Source organism: Schistocerca piceifrons, chromosome 1, assembly GCF_021461385.2.
Source record: "Schistocerca piceifrons isolate TAMUIC-IGC-003096 chromosome 1, iqSchPice1.1, whole genome shotgun sequence".
Taxonomy (NCBI): domain Eukaryota; kingdom Metazoa; phylum Arthropoda; class Insecta; order Orthoptera; family Acrididae; genus Schistocerca; species Schistocerca piceifrons.
Genome location: NC_060138.1, coordinates 918843713 through 918865239, shown reverse-complemented (window position 1 = coordinate 918865239; position 21527 = coordinate 918843713). Strand labels below are relative to the sequence as shown.

The 21527-nt window shown below is 39.8% G+C and overlaps 1 protein-coding gene across 1 annotated transcript in view; it reads left to right on the top strand.

The window, feature by feature from the left end:
- Nucleotides 1-21527, top strand: part of LOC124776499 — a 185515-nt gene that overhangs the window by 14311 nt on the left and 149677 nt on the right. The window contains exons 3-4 of the mRNA XM_047251520.1: nucleotides 16237-16338; nucleotides 16951-16965. Coding sequence (XP_047107476.1) covers nucleotides 16237-16338; nucleotides 16951-16965 — 117 coding nt within the window. The remainder of the gene's footprint in view (nucleotides 1-16236; nucleotides 16339-16950; nucleotides 16966-21527) is intronic.

Here is a 21527-nt window from a genome sequence, read left to right as displayed (position 1 = left end):
GAAAGAGCCATCCCAAGTAAAAATGTTGATAGCAAAAATATACAGACAGAGAAAAATCAAAAGGCGGACTAAGATTTATCACATAGATAAGATTTTGAATTCATTCTGATTGTCAGAACCTCTCCCATACCTTCTGTACTTCACATACATGTTGCATACCTTGTGAGACTAGCACTCCTCGACAAATGGATAACACAGTGAAATGGCTTATACACAACCCAGGAAATTGTTTCCCATTTGAATTTTTCACTCTGCAGTGTAATGTGGGATGCACTGTCCATAAAAGGCAAGACTTTGGGTTTGAGTCCTAGACCAGTGCACAGTTTAAATCTGTGGGGAATTTCAAAGCACTGCAGACTCCACTGCAGAGTGAAAGTTTAATTCTACTTTAAGTTGCATCATTTTCATTGTTTAGCTATAAGAAGAATTAATATAGCACTGAGTGTAATCACAAGTATAATAGCTCCCAAAAATATGATGAAAAGTGTTCAATTTGCAGTAGTTTAAGTATGTATCATGATAACTTTCATATGTCATGTTTTATTATTACAAAAGGAACACAAAAACAACACTAGAGTGACAAAAAAATATGGTAATGAAAGTTGCAACTACTTTGCATGATAATTCACAGGAAAAGCTGACCTACTATTGCAAAAATGCTTGATCTTAACAGTGTAAAGAGCATTAACTACAATACTATGTATCATTTTAAGTGCATTAATGTTACGATAAGCAGGAAGATATTGTTTTGGGCCAGATGCATGAAGGGTAATGAAAGCTTAAAAATGAGTAACATGGACTATAAAAGTGTTGTTATTCCTGATCTATTAAAGGAGATAATATCTTTTGAAATGCAGAAGTGACACATTTAAGCGGTAAAATTGACAATGCTAAATTGATAAATGCAATGAGTAGTTAACAGGCACATATACTCTAGATTGTAACATTAGTGCCACAGAACTTAGGTCCAGGTAATTTGTGAGAAGTGCAGAAAAACAACAAAATTGGTGTTACGTGTATTGGGGCAAAGTAAAGTTTCACCATTGATGTGCTGAGATTAATCTCTAATTGACAGGTGATGAAAAATCAATGAAATCATTTGAATGGGATCAGTGTGCGAGCAAACCAAATACATTCCGCCAAAAACTAGTTATGATGAGATTAGTGTCACCAATTATGACAGTATTCCTGACTGTCATAATGAACACATTGAAATTTTACCAGCTGTAGCTGCTTGTCTGTAGGAAATCCAAAATGAAACCAACAATTTAAAAAAAAGAAACTGGTTCATTATTGGAAGGACATGATTATACGTAACATGCACAGACATGAGATGACTTTTTGTGATAATGAAACTTCAGCTGTGAGAGCTATGGGGTTTGAGAAGTCTAAAGTCAATACACAAATAAGTAAACTTATTTTCTAAGAGGAAATTTTTGGTGTCTACCAATGATTATGTTACACTAATAGACAGATCTAATGATGTATATTGAAATGACTATAGCTTATAAAGGAATAAAAGTACTGCATGGAATAACTAAATCACACCTTATTACTTTCATGAACATTCTTCATTGCTGCAGTATGTTCTGCTTTATTTATTATTTATTATTTATTATTTGAGCAGCTCAGAGGAACACAGTGGTAAGTGCCAAAATCTTAGGTTTGAGATACAGTGGAGTTAGAATTGATCTACAAATCTGAATAATTTTTTTCGAACATACTTTTAACATGTGTCTTCTTCTCAGCAGACATAAATAAAACTGAAAACTCACTAAAACAAATTAAATACATGGAAAGTATTACATTATGGTCAAATAGATGTGATTACATTTTACCAACCACACATCATTAAAAATACATGGTGATAGAAAATTACTCATGAAAATTTACAGAAAGTATTCAACACTTACTCAAACTACATTGTCATTCATCACTCTCATCACTGATGTGTTCTCTGTCCAAAACAGTTGGCTTTAGTGACAGGAAAAATCAATGATGGACTGGAGGTATGTAATCTACAAGTGACAGGACATCAGAAACTTTCTTCTTTTCAATAAATCTTGGCTCATTGTATTTATGTCAAAGGGTAGGAACAGGGCACTGCCTTCCATGTTTTTTGAAACTTATTTCATGCCAGATGTCGTGAAAGAACGTCTCACTTAATAGTAAAGATGACAGAAATTCTGTGGTCACCTTCCACCTGCATACATTCCTTAAGTTGACATCTCAACCATAACCTGTCTTCTTTCTTTAGATAAATTTTTCTGTTGGGTGCCATGTTTGAAAGAGATGATCTCTTTTCATTTTGTACACAAAAAATGGATTTTTCTTAGCTGACTTTTGGACTATACACATCTTGTACTTTCCCGCAAATGTAATTTTCAACTGCCACGAAATCTCTATCAGAGGGCAACATCATGTGCCCACTAACAGGGAAGTGGTGTTCAATCACACGAAATCTTCCAGTTGATATTAGATACTTCCAAAACAGAACCATATTCCAGTTCTTATTTTGGCCACAGCAGTTATCATATATCACGATGAGAGTCTCTCCTTTTATGTTGTTTTCATAAAAGGAATGTAAAAAGCAGCTCAAAATTTCTTCTGATCCTCAGGCAGCAGTAGTCACATTCCACAAGAAGCAGTTTCCTTTGTTCTTGCCACAGTCATGAACATTCAGGTTATATAACCAAAAATTTTCCTTTTGTGAAAAGCTGTCCTACATCTCAACTTAGGAACTGGGAGAGTCTGCTGCAAATCAAAAGTCACAACATGAAGATTGCTGTCTGCTTCTGCTCGTTTTATCTGGATTCCAATGTTAGCCTGCCTGGCCTCTGTGCGACATTGGTGTAATGCCAACTGACACCCAAGACTTGCTTTCAGCTGGGGGTCAACAGTACTCTCAATTTTCACTTTTAGCATGTCACAAGTCTTAGACATATCATTCGTTGGTTATTTTACTCCTATGTTATAGTCTTCACGAAAATTTGCCTGTACTTGTCTGCAAATACAGGATCAGAACATCTCTTTGCAGAAGACACCCAGCATTGATTGAGTGTCTGTAGTGACTGTCACATTTTGGTATTTTGTCGATGTGTTCCCGGACATGGTTAACACTGGTTTCAGAGTAAGTATGTGGATGCACAGAATGCTTACCGTGTTTGTCCTGGGGTGGCATGCTCAATCCAGATGAGATTTTCTTCTGTATGTTTTTGAAGTGACCGCGATTGTTATGCAGATCATAAATGGCAAGAAAAGCTTTCTTGCAGACTTCAATATCACTGCTGACAACCTTTATATGGTAGGAAATTGTAAAATTTCTTCTAGATTCACCAACTACTTTTTGACATCATGCTACAGCATTCCATTCCATTGCACCAAATAAAATTTGCATTTTGAATGTTAAAATCACCTATTTCTCAAAATGTTTTGAACGTCTTCCTCACATTTGAATCTCCTACTTTGTCAAAAAACTCACGAGTGCACTGGCAATCAGGTACCACACTTTTTTTACTTGCATCATGATGCTACTTGGCTGACAACCTATGAAGACTTCATATATGAAATTCACCAAGAAAGCCTGCACTTACAACTAACATACCTCTATGGGGAGGGTATACATCGCAGCTAAAAGACACTGCATAAGCTGTGGAGCAAGAAGGGGAAGCTGCTCAGCAGGTTGGCCTTCTTACTCCGATGTCGGGATAAAGAAGTGATACCTAAGTTTGCCAACTTTTGACATCCTGTCAATACCAACAGGATGAGACACATCTTACAATGGGCAAACATGGCCCTAGTACAACAACACATCAGTGTCACAAGACTGGAACTTGACAAGAACACTAGAAGTCCTGCCTTCTCTACACCTCTGATTGGCTTCCTGTCTCCTGGAACACACCAGGGACTGGCAATACCTTTGCCAATGGTGAATGGTCCAAGAAGAAAGCCACCGAAAGGTAGTGAAAGAAATTCCTTCAACTTCCGGAAGTGGGACAACAGAAAGAAAAACCATCTCCCAACAAGGTGGTCCTTAAGCTAATAAACAAGGAACTGGACATGCTGTCCAAGGGCCTAAACTTTGCCCCGGTTCTGAGGACCCTCCCGAAATGGGACATCATAAGTGGGGTAGAGCAAGCCATAAGGAGACTACCTGAAGAGGCTGCAGAAGATGTAAGAAGAGACGTCTGCAAAGTACTAGACAAATCAAAGATGCTGAAGAATTACATTTCAGCGGCAGAACACAAGGCACTATGGGCACTAAGGGAGGACCAGGACACAGTGGTCTTGGCAGCAGACAAAGAGAACATGATGGTGCTGCTTAAATCAGAAGACTATTGGCAAAAAATTGACGCCCTCCTGCAGGATCCTGCTCACAAATGACTAGGGAAGGACGCCACCACAAAAGTGACTTACAAGACAGTTGAGATGCTCAACAACTCGGGACTAGAGAAGAATATCATCAGGAAGCTGTACCCAAGGACACCGGCACCACCACATCTCTATGGCCTCCCAAAGGTCCACAAAGAAGGTGTCCCATTACGACCTATTTTGAACACTTTAAGCTCGCCGACATATGGTATTGCTAAGCATTTATCACAGATGCTGTCTGCCCCAGTAGCTGAGTGGTCAGCGTGACAGACTGTCAATCCTAAGGGCCCGGGTTTGATTCCCGGCTGGGTCGGAAATTTTCTCCGCTCAGGGACTGGGTGTTGTGTTGTCCTAATCATCATCATTTCATCCCCATCGCCACGCAGGTCGCCGAAGTGGCGTCAAATCGAAAGACCTGCACCAGGTGAACGGTCTACCGGACGGGAGGCCCCCAGCCACACGACATTTCCATTTTTATCACAGATGCTAAAACCCATGGTGGGTTACGGTCCATACCATGTGAAAAACTCGGCTGAGTTTGTGAAGGTACTACAGGGCATGCAGCTGGAAAATGAAGACCTACTAGTCAGCTTTGATGTGACATCCTTATTCACATGATGTAACAAGCCCGGGAGTACAAATGCGGGTGGGGCACCATTAAACTGCTTTCTTGTTTCGACCGTGTGCCCTGTCCACACCACGTACTTGATAGTCCTGCAGCGGTTGTATTGTTCTGCTCCACACTGCTGCTGGCTTGCCTGAAATTGCCTATCGAAATATGCAAGCAGGCTTAGGGGAGCCGCTCAACATTAAAACGCAACACTGTTCTACGTCTGGTATGAATAACTATATTCTGAAACGATAAAAGAAAATCGCAGGTTGCACTGTTTACATTCTAATTCATAAGTGTTTGTCCCAATTAATGGATGATTATCATTCCACAGTATCACTCAGACGAGCGTATGCATAACCGGCATGACGTGGGTGATTGTTGATGATGCGGAAGCCGAATGATCGCACAAAAGTTTTTACGCTGATCATGCATACACAGATATTTGGTACCAGTCCTCCTTGAACTAGTAATAAATTTTAACACTGTTCACAAAGTTAACTTTACAGTTCACAGTTCTCAATTGTACAAGCGTGCGTGTAACTGTCTCGGCACGGTTGATTGTTGATGATGAGGAATGTGATGACCGAACGCATGCTCTCACGCTCGCTACAAGACACCGGCACTTGACTAAATTTTTTTTATGGTAACTAATTTCTACTGATTCACATCAGTTCATTCTGGGAAACCGAATACGGTCCAGATGATTGATGCTATGTGACATATAATGAGAGGATGCACAAATACATTATTGGTGGCACTGCTCATTTTTAATTACATCTTGAAACACTTTCCTCTGAATCACTTCCATATTTCATCACTTCACTGTAACAGCACCTGCAGCAACACTTCAACTTCCATGCTTCTTACATTCAGATGTACCCACAACACTACATAACAGTTCAGTGTCCCATACTCAACTCTGCAAACACGCTGCCCGCGAAGATACTCCGCAACCAAGCCAGCGATATGACATTACACTTACAACGAGTACCAATAGATGACTCCCTGGCTTTAATTGAAGAACACTTTGAGGTGAATATCATCAAGCTATTTTGCCATGTGCTATCCACCATCTATTTCAAATGTGGCGGGAAGTTCTACAAACAGATAGACGGTGTACCTATGGGCTCCCCCCTAGCACCAGGCATAGCCGACCTATACATGGAGCACTTCAAAAAGCTAGCACTGGACACTGCTAGACACAAGCCAAAAGCCTTCTACAGGTACGCTGACGATACTTTTGTAGTTTGGCCACATGGCAGGGACAAACTGCTAGAGTTCCATCAACACCTCAGCGGTATACATGGAAATATCAAATTTACCATGGAGATAGAAGAGAACAGAAGCTTACCCTTTCTGGATATCCTGATCACAAGAAACATGGACGGCATGCTGGGACATGCAGTGTACAGAAAGAAAACACACACAGATCTCTATCTTAATGCCAACAGCTGCCATCACCCTGTGCAACACAATTCTGTACTCAACACCTTAGTGCACAGGGCCAGGTCCATCTGCAATAAGGCAAGATTGCCAGGAGAATTGCAATGCCACAAGGACACCTTCAAGAAAAATGGATACAGTGATACACAAATAAGGAGAGCTCTGAAGACTGACCACAAGAAGAGAGAAGAGAGACCGGATGAAGACGAAGTAATGGGCTGTGCGTTCTTGCCATACGCGGGTCCTCCAATGGCCAAGATGGCAAGAATTCTCAAGAAACATAAAGTGAAGACCATTTTGCATGCAGTGGGAAAAATCAAAGACCTTCTTGGTTCAACCAAAGATCCTCTAGGTCTGATGGCACCTGGTGAGTACAAGATCAGATGGGAATGTGGAATGCAATATATAGGACAGACGCAGCGTTGCATCTCACAGTGCCTCAATGGACACATCAGGCATGTATGCTTGGGTCAGACCAACAAATCTTCCATGGCGGAACATAGTACTGACGAGAAGCACACCTTTGAGTTTGAGGGCACAAAGAAAATATGCAGTATAAATACAGTTACACAACAACCTAATCAACCGTGACAGTGGCTACCACCTCAGCACAGCCTGGGAGCCGGAAATCAAAAAAAGCAGAGAACGTTTCGTTCCACCAAGGGCCATGGACAGAGCAGACAGAGATGGATGGTGGGACACAAACCTCACACACACGTCCCCCCCCCACCACCGGCCGCTCCAGGCACATCAGACGATTCCACGGGCATGTGATTGGCTGGCAGCGAGAAGCAGAGAGCAGTCCAGCAGAGACATAAGTCCACGACTGATGATATCCCGACACTTCGCCTGAAGATGATGGAGACTTATTCCATCAAAACATTGCTACGAGATGACGATGCTACTCAGATGACAACCCGTGAAGACTTCATATATGAAATTCGATGAGAAAGCCTGCACTCACATACATCTGATTGTTGGTATTCTCTGTTGCAGTTTCTGTGATATGCTGGTTTCAGGTTCATGGGTTATCAGCCCATACACCCGAGCTTGACAGGAGGGCTGCTCCCTTGACTGCAGTCGAGCTCACACAAGTTTCCTGTTGGGGTTCCTTCCCTTAGACTTTGAGGGTCCTCTCTCTCTGCAAGGCAGCACCTACTGGTTTTGGTCCAACCCGGGTGGCGGATAAGGGAATGCTCACCAGATATGGTGGGTATTTTATTTCCCTAATACCAACCATATCTGGTGAGCATTCCCTTATCTGCCACCTGGGGCAGTGTCTAATGGGGGACCAGTAACTCCTCATGTACTGCTTGATGCTGCATAAGTGAAGAGATTTCTGCTATTAATGAACAATTGTCAGAAACATGCATTTACTTTAAAACATAAGTATTGTAGATATCAGTAGTAATTGTAGCAGATTCCATACCATAAGGGACTCTTTTGAATGGTCTTAGAAAACAAGTTATTAAAGAAAAACTATTCAGAGAAATGGCAAGGAAGTATGCATACAACATGAATAATGTAGAGTCAAATCAGCCCCTTCACTCCAGCTATGAGCTTTTTAGGATAGACAATCTGTTGAACAGTCAACTTCAAACTGAAGAATGAAAGTAGCTCAGAGTGTAATCGTTTTCCACATAATACAGTTCAGTATATTAAATAACTCTGGAACAACTAACTAAATTATTTGAATATAATAGAAAGAAACATTCCACATGGGAAAAATATATTGAAAAACAAAGATGCTGTGACTTACCAAATAAGAAAGCACTGGTAGAAAGACACAATAAAGAACACACACACAAATTTCAAGCTTTCGCAACCCACGGTTGCTTCATCAGGAAAGAAGGAAGGAGAGGGAAAGACAAAAGGATGTGGGTTTTAAGGGAGAGGGTAAGGAGTCATTCCAATCCTGGGAGCGGAAAGACTTACCTTAGGGGGAAAAAGGGACAGGTATACACTCGCACACACACATATCCATCCGCACATATACAGACACAAACAGACATATGCTTGTTGGAAATTAAAATCCATGGAGAAGAAATAAAAACTTTGAGATTCGCCGATGACATGGTAATTCTGTCAGAGACAGCAAAGGACCTGGAAGAGCAGCTGAATGGAATGGACAGTGTCTTGAAAGGAGGATATAAGATGAACATCAACAAAAGCAAAACGAGGATAACGGAATTAAATCAGGTGATGTTGAGGGAATTAGATTAGGAAATGAGACACTTAAAGTAGTAGATGAGTTTTGCTATTTGGGGAGCAAAATAACTGATGATGGTCGAAGTAGAGAGCATATAAAATGTAGACTGGCAGTGGCAAGGAAAGAGTTTCTGAAGAAGAGAAATTTGTTAACGTCGAGTATAAATTTAAGTGTCAGGAAGTCTTTTCTGAAAGTATTTCTATGGAGTGTAGCCATGTATGGAAGTGAAACATGGATGCTAAATAGTTTGGACAAGAAGAGAATAGAAGCTTTTGAAATGTGGTGCTATAGAAGAATGCTGAAGATTAGATGGTAGATCACATAACTAATGAGGAGGTACTGAATAGAATTGGGGAGAAGAGAAATTTGTGGCACAACTTGACTAGAAGAAGGGATCGGTTGGTAGGGCATATTCTGTGGCATCAAGGGATCACCAATTTAGTATTGGAGGGCAACGTGGAGCGTAAAAATCGTAGAGGGAGACCACGAGATGAATTCTGTCTCACAGTCAGTAGACCACTAAAACTTCACTGCTTTCTTTAACAAATGGTTTAATGGCTCAGCAATTTCACCAAAATCTTTAACAAATTTACAGTAACCTAGGGATGATTGAAACTATTTTCTTATCTGTGATGTCATGAAGTCACAACTGAAGAAATTAAACTCGGATCAATTGTCACACCATCTTGACTAATTATATGTCCTACATCACTCACCTATATCACTACAAAGTGACATTTATTTACACTCATTATCAAATGTGCTGTACATAGCCTCTTTAACACTTTCTCAAATCATTGTTCTTTTTTTAGAAAACATAATTATGTCTTTTATGTAACCCATACACTACTTAAGTTTTAATCTTCTAAGCACTCCACACAACAACCATTTTGGAGACCAAGCAACCTTCTACGATATTGCTAGTGGTCCCTTGGGACCATAAATGCTGTCTTGAGTAAGTCTTCTGGAGCTACTTCTTACCATTGATAACCAGTATTTAAATCCATCATGGGAAAGTATTTACACTTACCTAAGTCGTCCAAAGTCTCCATTATTTTTGGTACATGGTATACATCAGTGAGAATTCTTCTGTTCAGGTACCTGTGGTCACACCAATATCTCTATTTTTTGTGTCATCTGGTGATTTCTTTGAGGCATTACTATCAGTGCACTCCATAGGCTATCACTATTGGATGTGTTTTGGGACTCTGTATTGTTTCCTGTTCAGTGGAGCATTATCAGCCATTAGTATAAGTATTCTTTGTTGTGTGATTGGTGTTAACTAATTTTTGGTACAGGATATGCATCACTGTTAATTCTTCCATTCAGGTACCTGTAGTCACACCAAAATCTCTATTTTTGTGTATCATCTGGTGATTTCTATGGGGCAATTTCAACTGGTGCACTCCATGGGCTATCACTATGCGGCTGGTCAATAAATTCTTCCAATACTGGTTGGAAGTGTTTTCGGACTCTGTATGGTTTCCTGTTTAGTGGAGCATTATCAGCCATTTGTATTAGTTTTCTTTGTTGTGTGACTGGTGTTAACTGATAATGGTCCACAAGGATTAAATAGATCATAAATTGCAGTAATAAAGCTTCCAGTGCTGTTTTCTCTCTTCCTTCAAATACTTCAGCTTTTCATAATGTGGATGCATTGACTGTTTGCTGTGGCAAAGATCTCCACCAGGCCTATCCAGATCATCCCCTTCTATGATATCTAATTTGGAAACTAATGAATCCTTTGGCACATGAATCTCGTCCATGCCAAAATTATCTATGCCCACCAGAACTATATAATTACCATTTATTTATCGTACATGTACTACAGTTTGAATTGCAAAACAGTGCAACTAATTCAGTTCTTCACTGCATTCCAATAGTTCTACATCAAAAAACACTTTGCTTGGCAAATCAGTACCCACACTCGCCCAGAGTAACTTTCGTGTACCTCTCAGTTTTTTGTCATACAAATTGATCTTTAGTGCATGCATCCATTTGTTCATGGGGAATATTGTGGTGATGTGGTACTTGCAGTAGTCATGCCCTGAAAACAATTTCCCATTGAGTTTGATTGTATAGCATGAAAGGTCCACTTTTGCATGATGATTGACCAGAAAGTCAAGTTGTGGATAGCACAATAGCCCTGTCTAACATGTGGCAACAATTCCATATGATTCTCAAATCTTCTTTTTACAATGCTAAAACTGAGCAGTGTTGTTCCCAAGGACGTCACATCATTGCTACCCAGTCTCTTCGCACCTAATAGGTCCACACTAGTGACACATGATTAGTTTAGTTATGAAAAATTTTGAGAATTAACATTAATAATAATTTTAAACAATAATTAAAATTTCATTACATAAAGTGGTTACACTATTTTTTCATAGGAAATATAACATGTTTAGACATTGTTTAAAAAATACGTATCAGAGCTATGAGACTTGTGATTTACATACAAATTTAACTTTCATGTTCTTCCTAAAACAATGTGTCTGTACTTAAGGCCCTTATGGTTTTCAGTGGCTCATTTGTTCTGAGGCACATGACCATGTTGTACTTTGGAACAGTGTTCCACATTTGGCAAAACCTCACTTTTCCAGATTAATTTTTGTCATTTCAGAAAAAGGCTGCAGCACACATAAAACGAATGCTATCATTTAAATATGGAATAAGGAAATATAGTAAATTTTTAAGACAGGGCTGGCTAGAGGCAAAAGTCTGAAAAGAGTTCCGAAATACAACTCTCTCTCATACAACAAAAACATTATTATAGAATAACTGGAGATGGTCCTTGGTCCCCTCATGTGCACAGCATTAGCCCTACAATCCTGAAATAACAGTCACAGTTATTATATGCAATGCTACCAACGTACATTTATAAATTCAATGTGGAAAATCAGATTATCACATATGCTCGATTTGCTTACATATTCTGTGCAAACAAAGAAAAAATCTGAGATAGTAATTGCTGTTAGACATTATCTGTTTCTACTAAAGATTTCTAAAATTTTGTATCTGAATTGTGGAATTCGAAATATTCATTTTATGAGCAAAATATTTATAGTTTACAATTGCCTCCATTTACAGATAACCCAAGAATAATGCATTATTAATTCAGAAGCAGAGATACTCTAAAAGTGACGTTTAAGGTCATAAATTCTTGAGTTGTTTATATATTGGATAAGCAGCCATCTGCAGCCATTTTGTGTTACATTATTTTCTAGTAAGCTCCATAATGTAAATTTTAACCAGACCATAGTATTAAATTAATGAATTACCATTCAAATTTATAAAGAGCTTGAACTGACTCATATTTAATTGAATTTTGTAGCTTAGAATATGAAGTGGGATACTAAACTTTACTGTCCACAAATCATTAAATTAGGTTGCATTGCCTTATTAAATAGCATTTATGTGTGCAAGCAAGGAACATTAACACAAAATGTAGTAGACCCTAATTAAATTGAGTACTCATGTAGTTGTAGGTATAATGCATTGAGTTGGTTGCTTGGTTGATTTGAGGGAGGTGACCAAACAGCAAGGTCATCAGTCCTGTGTATTCAATAATCATGTAGTTGTATATGTCGTACAGCACAACTGAAAAGCTTGTCATCTACTCCCACACATATCAGGTATCAAGTATTTCATTCAATTTTCCCAACTTGCTTGTTACATATCACAGCACAAGCAGTTAGGTTTAAGTAGTTCTAAGACTAGGGGACTGGTGACCTCAGATGTTAAGTCCCATAGCGCTTAGAGCCCTTTGCACCATTTGTTGCACTTGGGAGTGTGTGTATGTTGTCTATTTTGATGAAGCCATGTTGTTGTTGTTGTTGTTGTTATGTGGTCTTCAGTCCTGAGACTGGTTTGATGCAGCTCTCCATGCTACTCTATCCTGTGCAAGCTTCTTCATCTCCCAGTACCTACTGCAACCTACATCCTTCTGAATCTGCTTGGTGCATTCATCTCTTGGTCTCCCTCTACAATTTTTACCCTCCACGCTGCCCTCCAATACTAAATTGGAGATCCCTTGATGCCTCAGAACATGTCCTACCAACCAATCCCTTCTTCTAGTCAAGTTGTGCCACAAACTTCTCTTCTCCACAATCCTATTCAACACCTCCTCATTAGTTACGTGATCTACCCATCTAATCTTCAGCATTCTTCTGCAGCACCACAGTTCGAAAGCTTCTATTCTCTTCTTGTCTAAACTATTTATCGTCCATGTTTCACTTCCATACATGGCTACACTCCATACAAATACGTTCAGAAATGACTTCCTGACACTTAAATCTATACTCAGTGTTAAAAAATTTCTCGTCTTCAGAAACGCTTTCCTTCCCATCACCAGTCTACATTTTATATGCTCTCTACTTCGACCATCATCAGGTATTTTGCTCCCTAAATAGCAAAACTACTTTACTACTTTAAGTGTCTCATTTCCTAATCTAATTCCCTCAGCATCACCCGACTTAATTCTACTACATTCCATTATCCTCGTTTTGCTTTTGTTGATGTTCATCTTATACCCTCCTTTCGAGACACTATCCATTCCGTTCAACTGCTCTTCCAAGTCCTTTGCTGTCTCTGACAGAATTACAATGTCATCGGCAAACCTCAAAGTTTTTATTACTTCTCCATGGATTTTAATACCTACTCCGAATTTTTCTTTTGTTTCCTTTACTGCTTGCTCAATGTACACACTGAAACAACATCGGGGAGAGGCTAAAAACCTGTCTTACTCCCTTCCCCACCACTGCTTCCCTTTCATGTCCCTCGACTCTCATAACTGCCATCTGGTTTCTATACAAATTTTAAATAGCCTTTCACTCCCTATATTTTAGCCCTGCCACCTTCAGAATTTGAAAGAGAGTATTCCAGTCAACATTGTCAAAAGCTTTCTCTAAGTCTACAAATGCTAGAAACGTAGGTTTGCCTTTCCTTAATCTAGCTTCTAAGATAAGTCGTAGGGTCAGTATTGCCTCACGTGTTCCAATATTTCCACGGAATCCAAACTGATCTTCCCCTAGGTCAGCTTCTACTAGTTTTTCCATTCGTCTGTAAAGAATTTGCGTTAGTATTTTGCAGCCATGACTTATTAAACTGATAGTTCAGTAATTTTCACATCTGTCAACACCTGCTTTCTTTGGGATTGGAATTATTATATTCTTCTTGAAGTCCGAGGGTATTTCACCTGTCTCATACATCTTGCTCACCAGATGGTAGAGTTTTGTCAGGACTGGCTCTCCCAAGGCCGTCAGTAGTTCTAATGGAATGTTGTCTACTCCCGGGGCCTTGTTTCGACTCAGGTCTTTCAGTGCTCTGTCAAACTCTTCACACAGTATTGTATCTCTCATTTCATCTTCATCTACATCCTCTTCCATTTCCATAATATTGTCCTCAAGTACATCACCCTTGTATAGACCCTCTATATACTCCTTCCACCTTTCTGCTTTCCCTTCTTTGCTTAGAACTGGGTTTCCATCTGAGCTCTTAATATTCATACAAGTGGTTCTCTTTTCTCCAAAGGTCTCTTTAATTTTCATGTAGGCAGTATCTATCTTACCCCTAGTGAGATAAGCCTCTACATCCATACATTTATCCTCTAGCCATCCCTGCTTAGCCATTTTGCACTTCCTGTCGATCTCATTTTTGAGACGTTTGTATTCCTTTGTGCCTGCTTCATTTACTCCATTTTTATATTTTCTCCTTTCATCAATTAAATTCAATATTTCTTCTGTTACCCAAGGATTTCTACTAGCCCTCGTCTTTTTACCTACTTGATCCTCTGCTGCCTTCACTACTTCATCCCTCAAAGCTACCCATTCTTCTTCTACTGTATTTCTTTCCCCCATTCCTGCCATTTGTTCCCTTACGCTCTCCCTGAAACTCTGTACAACCTCTGGTTTAGTCAGTTTATCCAGGTCCTATCTCCTTACATTCCCACCTTTTTGCAGTTTGTTCAGTTTTAATCTACAGTTCATAACCAATAGAGTGTGGTCAGAGTCCACATCTACCCCTGGAAATGTCTTACAATTTAAAACCTGGTTCCTAAATCTCTGTCTTACCATTATATAATCTATCTGAAATCTGTCAGTATCTCCAGGCTTCTTCCATGTATACAACCTTCTTTTATGATTCTTGAACCAAGTGTTAGCTATGATTAAGTTGTGCTCTGTGCAAAATTCTACCAGGCGGCTTCCTCTTTCATTTCCTAGCCCCAATCCATATTCACCTACTACGTTTCCTTCTCCCCCTTTCCGTACTACCAAATTCCAGTCACCCATGACTATTAAATTTTTGTCTCCCTTCACTATCTGAATAATTTCTTTTATTTCGTCATACATTTCTTCAATTTCTTCGTCATCTGCAGAGCTAGTTGGCATATAAACTTGTACTACTGTAGTAGGTGTGGGCCTCGTGTCTATCTTGACCACAATAATGCATTCACTATGCTGTTTGTAGTAGCTTACCTGCATTCCTATTTTTTATTCATTATTAAACCTACTCCTGCATTACCCCTATTTGACTTTGTATTTATAAGCCTGCATTCGCCTGACCAAAAGTCTTGTTCCTCCTGCCACCGAACTTCACTAATTCCCACTATATCTAACTTTAACCTATCCATTTCCCTTTTTAAATTTTCTAACCTATCTGCCCGATTAAGGGATCTGACATTCCACACTCCGATCTGTAGAACGCCAGTTTTCTTTCTTCTGATAACGATGTCCTCTTGAGTAGTGCCCGCCCGGAGATCCGAATGGGGGACTATTTTACCTCCAGAATATTTTACCCAAGAGGACACCATCATCATTAACAATACAGTAGAGCTGCATGCCCTCGGGAAAAATTACGGCTGTAGTTTCCCCTTGCTTTCAACTGTTCGTGGTACCAGCACAGCAAGGCTGTTTTGGTTAATGTTACAAGGCCAGATCAGTCAATCATCCAGACTGTTGCCCCTGCAACTACTGAAAAGGCTGCTGCCCCTCTTCAGGAACCACGCGTTTGTCTGGCCTCTCAACAGACACCCCTCCGCTGTGGTTGCACCTACGGTACGGCTATCTGTATCGCTGAGGCACGCAAGCCTCCCCACCAATTGCAAGGTCCATGGTTCATGAAGCCATGTCTGGCCATCTGGCCAAAAGCTTTGACAGTCTTTTTGTTATGCCTATGTGCAATTCAGCATCTCCAGTATATTGTGAGTAGCAACTATTCTTTTCATTATATTGTCATTATTCCATCCTGGACTTTCCACTGTTTGATTTTGTCATGCAGTTTCATATATTATTATTAATAGTAGTAGTAGTAGTTGTAATATAATGAACTTCATTAAGTCATAGATCAGTGCTTACGAGAAATAATTGTTCTTGCCCCATTTATTCTGGCTTGATCCTTAGTCTTAATATGAAATTAATTGATGATGTAATAATTTTCATTTGATTTAAATATTTCTTATCTACGAGATGAAATACAATACTGCATTGGTAGTGTAAACATTTTAATCAGTACAGTTCATGACTATCAGTTATGTTTAATAATTTCTACTTTTTAATATTTATAGTTAAAAGTTTGAACCATTGACATGTTTGCATTTCAGGTTGTGTTTGAATCTAAGAAGGTAAGCGTGCTTGTAGCGGATCCACTTAACACCAAAGTAAATGTCAAGGCTGATTTGAGTGAACTGGAGAAAGGAGATGAGGTACTGATCATTTATAGCTCTGATCAACATGCCTAAAGCATTAGAAAATTACTCATTATTTTTATACTTGCTATGTAAAAAACAAAGTAGACCCTTAATTTATGCAACAGCACACATTAAATAGGTTTCAAAAATGATGTATCGTACCTTTAGCTTTTTATTTCAAACAATAGATAAAGAACATAAAAAGTAACAAGCATTACCATAAAGATAATGTGATGAGTCACTTAAATGACTTTATAGTGAACAATGTAGGAAGAGATAGTGTCAACCATGTAGGAAAAGATAGATTGCTGCTAATCATAAAGATATCACACTAAGTTGTCGATAGGCACAATTAAAAGACAGTTACACACTAGCTTTCATCTCAGCCTCCATCAGAAAAAAGAAACACACACCATTCATCTCACAAGCAAGCACACCTAACACACACGTGACCACCAATTCCAGCAACTCAGGCTAGAATTCAACTATTGCATGGAATGGAAGCAGCAGTCTGGTGGGGGCAGTGAAGGGGAAGGGGGGGGACATAGCAGTGTTGGCACAGTGTCAGGAAGTTGTGGGACAAGGAGGCAAGGAAAATGGAGCGAGAAAGGAGAGGTGCGCGGAAAGGTTGGTGGGTGCATGGCAGAGAGTGGCAAACAATGATGGTGGGAGACAAGAACAGGGAGGAGGTGATAGGACAGAGGGGTTGGAAACTGTTGGGTGGAAGGTGTGGGGATAGTATGTTATGGTAGGTTGAGGTCAGGATAGTTAAAGGAGCAGAGAATACGTTGTAAGGATAACTCCCATGCAGTTCAATAAAGCTGGTGGTAAAGGGTAGGATCCAGATGACTTGGGTAGTGAAACAGCCATTGAAATCAAACATGTTCAATAAAGCTGGTGGTAAAGGGTAGGATCCAGATGACTTGGGTAGTGAAACAGCCATTGAAATCAAACATGTTATGTTCAGGTGCATGTTGTGCCACACGGTAGTCTACTTCATTTCTGGCCATTCATCCTAGTAGACAGCTGATTGGTAGTCATACCAAAACGAAATGCTGTACAATGATTGCAGCAGAGTTGGTAAGTGATGGCTGCTTTCACAGGTGGCCCAGCCCCTAATGGGTTAGGGTAAATCAGTAATAGGACAGGAATAGGAAGTGCAGGGTGGGTGGATTGTGCAGATCTTGCACCTAGGTCTTCCACAGAGATATTATCATCCTTGTGGCAAGGGGTTGATATTGAGAGTGACATTGGGATGGACTAGGAAGATGTGGAGGTTGGGTGGGTGATGGAACTCAGCTTTAGGTGGGGAGGGTAGAATGTCCCTCATTTCAGGGCATGATGCAGGTAATCAAAGCTCTGACAAAGGATGTGGTTCACTTGTTCCAATCTGGGGTGGTATTTGGTGACAAAGGAGTCACTCATTTGTGACTGGTTCTTGGGGGTGATGGGAGGATTGGTGGTGTAAGAGGAAATGGCATGGGAGATCTGTTTGCAGACTAGGTAGTGCCTGTCTGTGAAGGCCTTGATGAGACCCTCAGCAAATTGGGCAAGGAAGTTCTTGTCATCGCAGATACGCTGCCCCTGGATGGCCAGGCTGTGTGGGAGGGATTTTCTGGTGTGAAAGTGATGACGGCTGTCAAAGTACAGGTACTGCTGGTGACTGGTGAATTTAATGTGGACCAAGGTGCAGATGGAGCCATCAGAGTGGAGGAAGTCAAAGTCTAGAAATGTGGCACACTGGGTTGAGGAGGACCAGGTGAAGCAGGTGGGAGAGGAAGTGTTTGAGATTGTGAAGGAATATATGGTGTCTTGGCCTTGAGCCCACATCATGAAGATATCGTCAATGAACCTGAAAGAGGATAGGGTTTGGTGGTTTGGGGGGCTAGGAAGGTCTCCTCTAGATGGGCAATAAACAGATTGGCATATGAGGGTGCCATGCAGGTGCCCATGGCTGTGGCAGGGATTTGTACACCTTTCTATCAAAGGAGAAGTCATTATGGGTTATGATAAAGTTAGTAAGGTGTATGAGGAATGAAGTAGTGGGTTTAGAGTCTGAAGGACTTTGGGGAAGGTAGTGTTCAATAGTGGTAAGACCATGGGCATGAGGGATGTTGGTGTATAGGGAGGTGGCATCAACAGTGAGAAGTAGGGATTCAAGAGGTAGAGGGATGAGGAATGGTGGAGAATCAGAGAAAGAAATGGTTGGTATCTTTGACGTGGGATGCTAGATTATGGGCAGTGGGTTGGAGGTGTTGCAGCTACACCGCGATGCCAAGCGCCTGTCTTGCAGAGTCTGCCACTTGAGTTTGCTAAACATCTCCGTAATGCTATCACGCTTACCAAATAACCCTGTGACGAAACGCATCACTCTTCTTTGGATCTTCTCTATCTCCTCCGTCAACCTGATCTGGTACGGATCCCACACTGATGAGCAATACTCAAGTATAGGTTGAACGAGTGTTTTGTAAGCCACCTCCTTTGTTGATGGACTACATTTTCATCTGCAGGAAGGATGATTGGTGTCTGTTGTCTGCAGGAAGGATGATTAGGTCAAAATTAGTTTTGTGGTTTGGTATGGTTATTCTTTCTCCTGCCGAAAGGCTGGTGTTCTGAGGAAGGTGTCTGTAGAAGGGAAGAGGATAAACACAGTTGCTACTGTAGATTTTGTTTGATAATATAGTGATAGTAAGTATGCAGGTTAAGACAGATAATGGCCAAAGTGGTGTGGATGAATAGCAATTTTGAAACGTTTATGTAAGAAAAAAGGTGCATCCACACTACAAGTTTTATGACTGAGATAGATTTCATTTTTAATACTTTTGTACAAATAATGTTTCTCTCTTGATCTCCAAGTCTTATTTCAGTCTCAACACCTCAATGTTATCTGCAATTTCTCTGATGCCTGTTGTCAAGCATATTATAATTTGTTTTCCCCTCACATTTGCTGTATTTAATGACTGGTTGCTCTTCTATTTCTTTCATACTTCTAAATTACACATTGCCTTTCTTACTATTCCTTTACTGCTCTTCAGAATTTTAACTAAATTTGCTCTCAGTTTAGTCTCAGTTTTAGAAATGATTATCATACACTGAGCTGCATGATCTATCATCAAGGTAAAATAATTGCTTCATTTGTTGTTTTTATTTTTTATTTTTTATTAATTTCAAACTGTGAAAAATTACAGAAAATATCTTAAATTGTTGATATGGCAACAGCTTTATGCTAGACCAATGACAGTTGAGTGAGACCAGAAACATTACAGCTGAACATTTCTGAGGGGAGCTAGACTTCAAATAGGAAATAAACACTATCTTATTCAGCTATGTCACTTGGAAGAGCATTTGATAGACATTGTAAGATAAGTCAGCTAAAGGTGAAATAAGAGCTGTATTGAAACTTTTTGATAAATTAAAACTGTGTGCTGGACTGGGAGGTGAACTTAAAGCCTTTGTCATTTTGTGGGCTAGTTCTCTGCTGACTGATCTACTCAAGCATGATTCATAATCTGCCCTGACTCCTTCACTTCTATCAGTACCTCTTCTGCTATCTTTTGAACTTCACAGCGGTTCTCCTGCATACCTTGAGGCACTAGCATTCCACATGCAAGTTCTAATTCAGCATACAATTTTTATCTGCCAGTATCAGGAAGACTTAAGTCAGTGCAACAACAATATACAGTGAAAATTCAGATTAGTATAGCTGTACTGCCTGTTAGGAAAGTGAGAGTAATAAAAGAGGTAAAAATTACTTTCCTTTTGGCAAATATTACAGTCATACAACATTTATGAAATGACAGCATTTCTGCCATTGACTCCAGTTATTGTTTATTTTTCACAGATGATCAATTCAGACTATAGCATTGTCAAGCAGCTGTTGACATGCATGAAGGCAGCCAACCAAGCTGTTCAACCACTATGATATGGAAGACAAACATAAAACTTACAACACATATTCATGTGTAATATTATAGCAATTTTACAAAGACAATTCGTCATCAGTTTTATGTTTACTCCTCCCATATTGTGATGGTCTGTCTTCAAGCAGGTCAGCTACTGCTTGACAATGGTGGAACAGAAAGAATTTGTCAGTAGTGGAAAATAAACAACAATTACTGTCAGTGACAGATACATCATTTCAGAGAAGAGAGAAGTTTACTTATGTACTTCATACAGATTTCTTTATATTTATGTTAACATGCACTTTAATGCTATGGAGATGGATTAATAAAAATAATTTTGTACAAACAATAAGTGTGGTTTATCTGGGAAGTACACAAGGAAAACCAAACATCAAAAGTGTTGAAATATAAATTGTTAGGTTGCTAAAGAAAATTGTTACAACCCAACAACTAATGTGATTTTTAATGAGACTCCCCCGTGAACCATGGACCATGCCATTGGTGGGGAGGCTTGCGTGCCTCAGCGATACAGATAGCCATACCGTAGGGCCAACCACAATGGAGGGGTATCTCTTGAGAGGCTAGATAAATGTGTGGTTCCTGAAGAGGGGCAGCAGCCTTCTCAGTAGTTGCAGGGGCAACAGTCTGTATGATTGACTGATCGGGCTTTGTAACATTAACCAAAATGGCCTTGCTGTACTGGTAATGTGAACAGCTGAAAGCAAGGGGAAATTACAGCCGTAATTTTTCCCGAGGACATGCAGCTTTACTGTATGGTTAAAAGATGATGGTGTCCACTTGGGTAAAATATTCCGGAGGTAAAACAGTCTTCCATTCAGATCTCTGGGTGGGGACTACTCAGGAGGACGTTGTTATCAGGAGAAAGAAAACTGGTGTTCTACGGATCAGAGAGTGGAACGTCAGATCCCTTTATCGGGCAGGTAGGTTAGAAAATTTAAAATGGGAAATGGATAGGTTAAAATTAGATATAGTGGGAATTAGTGAAGTTCGATGGCAGGATGAACAAAACTTCTGGTCAGGTGAATACAGGGTTATAAATAAAAAATCAAATAGGGACAATGCAGGAGTAGGTTTTATAATGAATAAAAAATAGGAGCACGGGTCAGCTATTATGAACAGCATAGTGAATGCATTATTGTAGCCAAGATAGACGTGAAGCCCATGCCTACCACAGTGGTACAGTTTTATATGCTAACTAGCTACGCAGATGACGAAGAGATTGAAGAAACGTATGATGAGATAAAAGAAATAATTCAGATCGTGAATGAAGATGAAAATTTA